The 11,415-nt window shown below is 38.3% G+C and overlaps 1 protein-coding gene across 1 annotated transcript; it reads left to right on the top strand.

The window, feature by feature from the left end:
- Positions 1 to 7,679: 7,679 nt before the first annotated feature.
- On the top strand, positions 7,680 to 8,630 carry LOC132011377 (olfactory receptor 52H1-like). The gene has a single exon (XM_059389849.1). The coding sequence runs from the start codon at positions 7,680 to 7,682 to the stop codon at positions 8,628 to 8,630; it is 951 nt and encodes a 316-aa protein (XP_059245832.1).
- The last annotated feature ends 2,785 nt before the right edge of the window (positions 8,631 to 11,415 follow it).

Below are 11,415 nucleotides of genomic sequence, written 5' to 3'. Positions count from 1 at the left end.
TCCAGTATTTAGGTGGAGGAGCCTAGCTTGTGTTATTATGGTAGGCCATGAGGATATAAGACTGAGGGAGAGGTGGATGAATGATAGGGTATTCACAGCACTATTTGGATGATCAAGTTCATTAGTGTGAAGTCCATTGGGCCCTCTGCCATGCATTTACTCAACAAGAACTTATTGAAGACTCTGTGACAGATACCGTTCCAGGGATAGAACTGTGAAATAAGCTGACACGATATCTATCCTCTTAAAGTTTACCACTTCTTAAGTGAGAAAGCTAAGTAAAGTAAAATGAAAATAGTGTGGTAAGTCCTCTGATCGGATAATATGGAGTGCCAGGAGTGTACCTGGGAACGTTACCTAATTTGGATATTGTTCAGGAAAGCTTGCCATGTGCTGAACATGAGAGAGTTAGCTGTAGAAAGAAAGAAAATGGGCCAAGCTGAAGAAACTTCAAGGACCAAATGTAGGAGGAGAAGGAATCAGACATGATTATGTGTATTTCCCGGAGCTGAAGATTACATGGGAGATGTGTGTGATATAGTCAGTGTACTAAAGTTATCTCCCCTTTGATATGCGAGAAGCTTTCTGGCTTCTTCTACTTTGATCGTCTCATGTGGTGCCTGGTTTTAGTTAATATAATACCTGTTTATAAGTGGAGAAGGAAAACTATTGAAAAATATTGGAAGTCTTTAAAGTGACTTTGAGGAACTACATGGGTGTCGGTAATACCATGGTGTTAGGTAGAGAACCATGAGTTCCTTGCAAATTCTTGTTGTGAGAGTATGCAACAAGAGATTACCGATGTGGATACTACTCCCACAACCAGGTAATGTGTCTTCAAGTTAAAATTTATTTGCTTACCTTAGTAGATAGTAAATACATGGGCATGTTATCTTAAAAATTATTCCCTAAAATCATGAGACAGGTGGTGCCCAGGTGGCTCAGTGGGTTAAAGCATCTGCTTTTGGCTCAGGTCATGATATCTGGGTCTTGGGATTAAGCCCCATGTCTGGCTCCCTGCTTAGTGGGGAGTCTGCTTCTCCCTCTCCCTCTCCCTCTGGCTCTTCCCCTACTTGTGCTCTCTTGTGCTCTTTTTCTCTCACTCACTCTAAGAAATAAATAAATTCTTTAAAAAAATGAGGAGACAAAGAAGAAGCCCAGAAAACAAAATAAAATAAGACAAACCTGACTTCAAGTTTATAGAGATGGAAGAGTTCACTGATGTTTCCATACCTTTACTACTCCTCTATCACCCCTCTATTAACTGGCAAGTCCTACTGATTCTGTCTTCTCATCTTTCTGAAGTCCCTTAAGCTCTTCTGTTACATTGACTTAGGCTGTCATTTTCTACCTCACTACAGTAATTACACATGGTTCTTTCTTACAGAATGAGTTCCTATTCCATCTGGGCTCATATTAGTTCTTATAAATAGTGTTCCAATAAATGAATATATTTAGATTTCACAAAATAGTTTTACTAGCTTTTAAAATAAACTTAGAATATTTTCAGGCTTCTTATATGCTCAGAAATCAATTGTACCCTACATGAATTACCTGCTTTTTAATTTAAGGCATACTTGATAAAATTGTCTAGTTTGGGGACCATATGGAGGGAGATAGATCTCTGACAACCTTTTAATTTTACATAAATTGGTTTATTTAGGTTTTATGATTCTCATCAATCATGTTTGTTAATGTATATTTTCCTGAATGTCATTACATTTTGTCAGAGCATGAGAATTGATTTCAAAATACCATTATTGTTAAAAATGTATCTGCCTTGTCAGTAGAATTTTTTTGTCTTTTTATCTGGATTTTTAAAAACTTTTAAAAAACATTTTATTTATTTATTTGATAGACAGAAATCACAAGTAGGCAGAGAGGCAGACAGAGAGAGAGTGGGAAGCAGGCTCCCTGCTGAGCAGAGAGCTGGATGAGGGGCTTGATTCCAGGACCCTGGGATCATGACCTGAGCTGAAGGAAGAGGCTTTAATCCACTGAGCCAGCCAGGGGCCCCTTATCTGCATTTTAATAATTACGTTTATGTAGTTCAGATTGTGGCTTTAAAGAATTAATTCTACTGATTGTATTTTTTACTCTTTTCTTTTTAAAGAAATTGATTTCCAATTGTGGATATTTAATATACTTATATTATTTCTTATTCAATTGAAAATGTGTTTAAGACTAATATTTTGCATCTTAAAGCAGTTTCTACTACTTTTTGAAGGTTTGCTCCTTAGTGAGTCCTTGGAGACATTTTCTAGTCTGTATCTACCTTTTTGTCTTTCTGTCTTATTTGATATTTGCTGGTTATTTATTCACCTAAATAAGTTTCTTAAAAACCTCAGTCTCATACACATTTCAGGTGTATACACTTTTTTTTTTAAAGATTTTATTTATTTATTTGACAGACAGAGATCACAAGTAGGCAGAGAGGCAGGCAGAGAGAGAGGGGAGGAAGCAGGCTCCCTGCTGAGCAGAGTGTGCAATGTGGGGCTCGATCCCAGGATCCCAGGATCATGACCTGAGCCAAAGGCAGAGTCTTTATAACCCTCTAAGCGACCCAGGCGCCCGAGGTGTATACACTTCTAATATAAGTTAGTGGTTTTAATAATTTACATGTATCTCTTCGATTCTTGAGGAATTTTATTTTACTTGGTGTGAATAATTTTCAAGCTACTTGTGGGATTATCCAGTATTTTCTCACTGATCCTCATTTATCCAATTGCATACAGTATTATAAAAATTGTAGCCAATTCTAGGGCCACAAATTCTGCTCTTTGGCATATTTATTCTTGAGCCAGCCGTATACTATGTAATTTATTCATGTGTTTCATTTGTTTTATGTGTTTATGCATTTATTACATATATTCAAGTTAATCATGCCATTTTATTATTTTTTTTGAGATAGTATTTTTCTTCATTTATTTATTTTCAGCATAACAGTATCATTATTTTTTCACCACACCCAGTGCTCCATGCAATCTGTGCCCTCTATAATACCCACCACCTGGTACCCCGACCTCCCACCCCTCCGCCACTTCAAACCCCTCAGAGTGTTTTTCAGAGTCCATAGTCTCTCATGATTCCTCTCCCCTTCCAATTTACCCCAACCCCCTTCTCTCTAACTCCCCATGTCCTCCATGCTATTTGTTATGCTCCACAAATAAGTGAAACCATATGATAATTGACTCTCTCTGCTTGACTTATTTCACTCAGCATAATCTCTTTGAGTTCTGTCCATGTTGCTAGAAAAGTTGGGTATTCGTCCTTTCTGATGGAGGCATAATACTCCATAGTGTATATGGACCACATCTTCCTTATCCATTCATCCGTTGAAGGGCATTTTGGTTCTTTCCACAGTTTGGCGACCATGGCCATTGCTGCTATAAACATTGGGGTACAGATGGCCCTTCTTTTCACGACATCTGTATCTTTGGGGTAAATACCCAGGAGTGCAATGGCAGGGTCATAGGGAAGCTCTATTTTTAATTTCTTGAGGAATCTCCACACTGTTCTCCAAAGAGGCTGCACCAACTTGCATTCCCACCAACAGTGTAGGAGGGTTCCCCTTTCTCCACATCCCCTCCAACACATGTTGTTTCCTGTCTTGCTAATTTTGGCCATTCTAACTGCTGTAAGGTGGTATCTCAATGTGGTTTTAATTTGAATCTCCCTGACGGCTAGTGATGATGAACATTTTTTCATGTGTCTAATAGCCATTTGTATGTCTTTATTGGAGAAGTGTCTGTCCATATCTTCTGCCCATTTTGTGATATGATTGTCTGTTTTGTGTGTGTTGAGTTTGAGGAGTTCATTATAGATCCTGGATATCAACCTTTTGTCTGTACTGTCATTTGCAAATATCTTCTCCCATTCTGTGGGTTGCCTCTTTGGTTTTCTTGACTGTTTCCTTTGCTGTGCAGAAGCTTTTGATTTTGATGAAGTCCCAAAAGTTCATCTTCACTTTTGTTTCCTTTGCCTTTGGAGACATATCTTGAAAGTTGCTGTGGCTGATATCGAAGAGATTTCTGCCTATGTTCTCCTCTAGGATTCTGATGGATTCCTGTCTCACATTGAGGTCTTTTATCCATTTTGAGTTTATCTTTGTGTACGGTGTAAGAGAATTGTCGAGTTTCATTCTTCTACATATAGCTGCCCAGTTTTCCCAGCACCATTTATTGAAGAGACTGTCTTTTTTCCACTGTATATTTTTTCCTGTTTTGTCGAAGATTACTTGAACATAGAGTTGAGGGTCCATATCTGGGCTTTCTACTCTGTTCCACTGGTCCATGTGTCTGTTTTTATGTCAGTACCATGCTGTCTTGGTGATCACAGCTTTGCAATAAAGCTTGAAATCAGGTAACGTGATGCCCCCAGTTTTATTTTTGTTTTTCAACATTTCCTTAGCGATTCGGGGTCTCTTCTGATTCCATACAAATTTTTGGATTATTTTCTCCAGCTCTTTAAAGAATACTGGTGGAATTTGATCAGAATAGCATTAAAAGTATAGATTGCTCTAGGCAGTATAGACATTTTAACTCATAAATGGCATAATCCGTCTTTTATTATCACTTAAAACATTTTCTTTACATAGTTTTTACTTTTAGAAAATATTCTGCATTATGTTACCCTTTAATTATATTACCAGGTTACCTTCTCTGTATCATTCCAGTTTCAGAATGGGTGCTGGAGAAGCCAGCAGTATTTTGTCATCTTTTGACTCCTATACACATATCTTTACCTCATTCTTTTTCAAAGCTATATACTCTTCCAGTGTATGAACATATGTAAATGTTAAAATCATTCCCATATTAAGAATTAAACTGGCGTTAGCATTTCAATTTGTTTTTTTCATAGTTATTTCAATCTAATTTCATATTATATATCTTGCTGCTATGAATCTCTTTTTAAAGAGATTTTATTTCTTTATTTGAGAGAGAGAAAGAGTGTCCATTCGTGCATGAGAGAGAACATACCAGCAGGGGCAGAAGGAGTAGGGTGGGGAGGCAGAGCGAGAAACAGACTCCCCATTGAGAAGGGAGCCCGACAAAGGGCCTGATCCCAGGATCTCAGATCATGACCTGAGCCAGTGGCAGATGCTTAACTCACTGAGCTACCCAAGTGTCCATGTTGTGAATAGCTTTGTGCCTTTTTTTTTTTTTTTAAATAACTGTGTATTTGGAAGCATTCCTATATTTGGAACTTCTGGGGCAATAGGTATGTGCTTTTTATGTTTTTATACACATTGGCAAGTTACTATTTAAGAATGTTATACACCAAACCCTTCTAAAATAGTTGCAACAACTTACTTCCTCAGACCCTTCACAGGACAGATATTATCAATAATACGATTGGTCTTTTGCAGTCTTTCTTAATTGATAAATAATATGTCTCATCATTCATGTTTTATTGAGTTTAATTACTTATGAGACTAAGAATATCCTACATGTGTATTATACTTTAGAATTTCTTCTAATATGACTTCGTTATTCATATCCATTGTCAACGTTCCACTTGATCAAAGGGCTTTGTTTTAGTGATCTGTAAGAATACTTTGAATAAATGTTTACATAATTCCATATTTCCCATTTGGATTATTCTTTATATGTGTTGCTTTTGCCAAGGAATTTATTGTTTCCTGTTTTATTATTTTTTCTCTGCAGTAGTTTGTCCCTCCAATTTCCATTTTGTCCTCCTTTCCTCCTTTAGATATTCTCTGGGTGAATATGTGATGGGGGATATGGGATGTGGCAAGGTGGGCTATACATGATTTTGTGGCAGTAAATAGGAAACCAAAATTCTGGATCTGACACCTAGGTGAGGCTTTTCTATACATTGGCCTCTGCTGTAACTCTATTTTTTTTTAAAGATTTTATTTATTCATTTGACAGGCAGAGATCACAAGTAGGCAGAGAGGCAGCAGAGAGAGAGGAGGAAGCAGGCTCCCTGCCCAGCAGAAAGCCCAATGCGGGGCTTGATCCCAGGACCCTGGGATCATGACCTGAGCCGAAAGAAGAGGCCTTAACCCACTGAGCCACCCAGATGCCCCTGTAACTCTATTTTTAATGAAATGGACACCACCTAGGTTTGAGCAGCAAGGATATTTTCTGTTGCTGACTGCCAGTCTTGCCATTTCTTCCTATCTGAAATTATAGTCTTTCTACTTTTCACTTCTTTCTAGTTGGAATAGATTTTACATCACATCTGCCTTTAATTACTCAAGGCAAATTGGTGTATCTGAGTTAGAATGCAGAGGTCTTGATTGGAGATGATAGCCTGTTGGAGAGAGCAGTCAATGCAAGCATAGAAATAAGAGGATGTAAGAAGATACTTAGGGAATGAGCCCCTGTAACATGAGCTTGTTTGGAAGGTGAGTGAGATGATTGCATGTGAAAGAAGAATTGAGATAATTTCAAGGTATCCAAATTGAGAAACCGTGCTATACTATCATTTGCTGAGTTGGGAGATATTATAGGAGAAACAGATTTGGAGCAATGGAAAGAACAGTAGGGGAGTTTGGAACATGCTGAACTGGATACACCTGTGGGATTTTGAAGATGGCAGGCATGGGGTAGCTAGTTTCAAACCAAAGAGAGAGGAATAGCTTCAAAACTGTAAACATCAGAATCTTAAACATAGGAATCACAAAGTCATGGCATTTGGAGATATCACCCAGGTGGAGGTTGTTCACCTAGAAAGCAGCAGACATAGATAGAGCACTATAGAGTATCAATATTCAAGAACAAGTAGAAAGAAAAATGAGAGACTACTGAAGTTGGAGAAAAAGATTTGTGTATCATGTCACAAACAGAAGAATTTTGTAGGAAGGACACAACTGTTTCAATGAAGTCTTACAAGAGTGAGTCGTTATATAGATTAGACTGGGGAAAGAATGCTGTGGTCTAACTTTATCCAGAGACTGGGCTCCCCCTGCTGAGATATCTTCTGTGAGGGGAGGAGGGTTCTGAACTTTCCTTGAGACCAATCTGACATAGTGAGTTCTTGGTGGGTGTCTTTTCTTAGAAATTTTCCAACCTGAGAATATCTGAACGCAGAGTAAATCACCTCAACTTTAGCTCTTAGAGGAGAATATTTGTCTCCTCTTTATGTTGGTGAACTTTGTTGCAATACTGATAAGAGCCAGGACAGATGCTCTGTTGTGGAGAATACTAACTAAAGATAACTAAAGAAAAGAGAATGCATGGTCTACTCTGGTGTTAGACATGGGGCATGTCTTTGTTTAACCCCTTGACCTCCAGGAGGGGGTCTGTTATTCCAGTTCACCAGGGCTGGGACTTTACATTGAGCTTTGTTCCAAATCCCTATCTAGTCATTGTCTTTCCATCTAACTGTATTTTGGGCCCTTATTTTCCTAGAAAACCTCCTGGGCTGCTGTTAACTGGGCAGGTCTAAAATTATATGCCAGGAGTTATGTGATTTGTGTCTCTGGGAAAAAAATTATTTTGATATCATTTGTATTCTGACTGAAAATTGTAATGACAACTTTGTCAGGTATTTATTAGTAAAGAGAAGAGACAAGTGATAGTGTATCACTTTACAGAGCTGAAAGTGGGGGATAATATTGAAGAAGGCTTAGAGGGTTATCTGTAGATCACTGTAACAATAAGCCATGATATTTTTATTTTCAGTCTATGAGACGTATCCAGTCCAAGACCATGGTGGCCTCATTCAACTTGAGCAGCTTCAATCTGGGCCCCTTCATCCTGCTGGGAATCCCAGGGCTGGAGGAGTTCCATGTCTGGATTGGGATTCTCTTCTTTATTATTTATCTTGGGGGTCTTGCAGGCAACAGTGTCCTTCTCTACCTTATTTCCATGGAGCGTAGCCTTCATGAGCCCATGTTCTTTTTCCTCTCCATGCTGGCTGCTACAGATATCATCCTGTCTAATACATGTGTACCCAAAACACTCAGCATCTTCTGGCTAGGTCCTCAGAAAATCACCTTTCCTGCCTGTCTTACTCAGATGTTCTTTCTCCACTACAGCTTTGCCATGGATTCTGCCATTCTGCTGGCTATGGCATTTGATCGTTATGTTGCTATTTGCTTCCCCCTAAGATACACCACTATTCTCACCCGTCAGAGTATTACTAAGATTGTAATGGCTATTGTTGGCAGAAGCTTTTTGATCATCTTCCCATGTGTGTTCCTATTAAAGCGACTCTCTTTTTGCCGAACTCCCATCATACCGCACACATACTGTGAGCACATAGGTGTTGCACAACTCGCCTGTGCGGACATCTCCATCAACATCTGGTATGGCTTTGCTGTACCTATACTGACTGTTACATCAGACCTGATCCTTATTGGCATCTCCTACAGTCTCATCCTTCGTGCCATCTTTAACCTTCCATCCCAAGATGCCCGTCAGAAAGCTCTCAACACGTGTGGTTCTCATGTTTGTGTCATTCTTATGTTCTACACACCATCCCTGTTCTCTGTTCTCACCCATCGTTTTGGTCACAAAATTCCGCACTCCTTCCATATACTGGCTGCCAACCTCTATGTAGCCATCCCTCCTGCACTCAATCCAATCATCTATGGGGTGAAGACCAAGCAGATTCGGGAAAAAATCATCCTACTCCTCTTCCCTAAAGGGAACCAGTGACATGAGACTGAGAGCTTGGGAAAGGAAACAGGTAACTATATTGACTTTGGAATGCATTTCATTTTTTTACAGCTAAAATATCTGTAATGGTGATTTAAATACATATGAAATCCTAATGGTGATTTAAATACATTCTCCATGTGCTGGAGGAATCTGTAAGATAAAGTAAGGAGGTAGATGTCAAGAAAGGCAGTAAAATAAGTTGAAGAAGATATGTCTGCTTGAAAACATAGATCACATGGTAATTTCTATCTCATTTTGAGATAGATTTCCAAGATTTATGGGATAGAATATTGATTGTATTATAATGTGGAAAAAATAGAATATAATTCTTAATTAACAGATTAAAAGAGATAACTAAAGGTCTAACAATTTGAGCTATCTTTGTTGGATACGTTCCAGATGAAAGATGGTAAAGCTAACAGCAAATGATTACCATCCTTAGGAATCATCCAGGAAGATTAATCATCAAAAAGCCTGGTTCTCAAACATAGATGAGTACCAAAATCACCTGGGGGATTTGGTAGAAATACGAAGTCCCAGGTTCTATCCTACTTCAATGGACCTCTCGTTCTTTAACAGCTCTCTAGGTGATTCTGACACCTAAGAAATTCTGGATCCTTCCAAATCTGAAAAGTCCTAGTCTTTTGAAATACCCATATACTTGGTTCTTCTAGTAATTTCCTAGCTTGGAAGTAAGATAGGTGTCTTTCATGCTCCCCATAATTGCCTCTTGCTTAGTATTAGTGATCCATCTTAAAATTCCATAACTGTAAATATCATATCATCAAAATATATTATTAGTTGTCTATCTTATTATAGTCTTTGAAGGATTTCACTTCTGGCACAAAAAATTCTCATGATGATTTTAATGAATGCAGAGTTGACCCATTAATAACTTTGTGTCATAGACTCTAAAGAGAGCCATGGTACTATATTTCATCTCCCATGCTTTTCTACAGTGTGAGCTTGCCATTCCCACGTTACAGTTGGAGTCTAATTCTACTTGTCTTGGATCTGGGTTAAACGTAGCGGCTCCTTGATAAACAGAATTCAGTGAAAGTGACATTCTGAGCCTTCTGAGGTTAGACCACAAAAATCTTTGCAGCTTCCATTTGGGTCTTTTGAAATGATTTATCTTGGTATGGTCTGTCTTAGAACCCAAATACTGAGCTACAAGTATCCCAAGCAAATGGAAAAGCCACGTCTAAATATTCTGGGCAACGACTCCAGTTGAGATCTCAGCCACCAGTCTGCAACAAGTACCAGTCATGTCGGTAAAATACCTTGAGACTTCAGATATCTGTAGGCTCAGTTGGCATCTCTTGGTAATGTATGAGGGACTGAAAGAGAGAGCTACTCAACCAATTGAACATTATCATAGAACCACATGAAGTAATAATTTACTGTTTTAAGCTAATAAACTTGGGAATGGTTTTATGCAGCAATAGGTAAATGATGCAGAACTTGGGTGCTAGTATAGCAAAACCTAAAACATGTAGCATTAGCTTTGGCATAGACAACAAGCAAAAACTGAAGGCCTAAAAGAAGCTGTTAATGGAGGCCAAAGACAGTGAGGAAATTGTTATTTGAGGCTGGAGAAAAAGGTATAGGTACCATGTAGTTATCAGAAGTTTGAAAATTCCATAACTTGGAAAGCAGAAAATAGGCCTAATTAATTGATGCATTTGGCCAAGGAGATCTTGAAGCTGACTACCGAAAATATCAACATTATTTTTATGCTACAGATGACAAGTACAGATAGATGTAAGCTAAACTGAAATTTTTCAGTGTTCCAGCATAAATTGGAGTAAATGCAAAGGAGTCATGGCTGGCTAAAATCAAATGAAACAGAAATCTTCCCCAAGCCTCTCCAAATGACAAAAGACTCTCAAATGGGAAAAATATGTCCTCACGGGATAATACCATTTCTAGGAGGAGACTATAAAATCCTTTGCTAAGAATAGAAAAATATTTAAGGGTATGCCTATTTAATTTTTTCAATTAGATAATAAACTTCTAGGAATCTTAAGGCTATTTTCCCAGAGAACCATAACTTTTCAGACAAAATCAGACAGGGGGCAAACTGGGATATATTTGGGGGTACTTTTTTTGTCTAAAGGAATAAACCCTAAAGGATTCATAAATAACTACAGTTTTTATGAGAAAGTTACAGAGGTAAGCACCATCAGCTTCGACTAAAAGGGACTGTTAATGCAAAATGAAAAAAAGGCCTTTGGATCTCCCACTTCACTAGGCAGGAAGCAGGTGAAGAAAAATACACAAGAGGTAAAAACAGGGCATTACTTAATGAGCAGCAAAGATGACAGAGAGTATAAAGCCAATTGCCCATAGGTTAAACAAAAGCTATGGAAAATCATTCCCTGGGAGTAGGAGTAGGATTGGGTCCTTGTTAAGAAACCAGTAGTATTACCCTCCTCCTGGATTTTTAGAAACTATAATGGACTAGTGACTGTAATGTGACTCTCCCAATATTTTCATATAAGGATAATTTGCAGCTCTCTATCTCAGCATCACCAGAGTGTGCTGGCTGTGTAGATGGCAGATTTTTTCTTATTTCTTGACTTCTTAGGTCTTCAGATTGAAAGGAACTGCGTTCAGGGATCTGCATACAAGGAACTGAACTGAAGGAGCCCTATTCACAAATGCCCTGCTAAAGAAGTTGAGATCCCGGATTTTTGAACTAGTTGCATAATAGGAATGAGACCTTGGGAATCTTAGGGCAGAGGTGAACGTATTTTTTTTTTTAATTTTTGTTTTGTTT

Source organism: Mustela nigripes, chromosome 1, assembly GCF_022355385.1.
Source record: "Mustela nigripes isolate SB6536 chromosome 1, MUSNIG.SB6536, whole genome shotgun sequence".
NCBI lineage: Eukaryota > Metazoa > Chordata > Mammalia > Carnivora > Mustelidae > Mustela > Mustela nigripes.
This window is presented reverse-complemented; position numbering and strand designations above follow the sequence as displayed.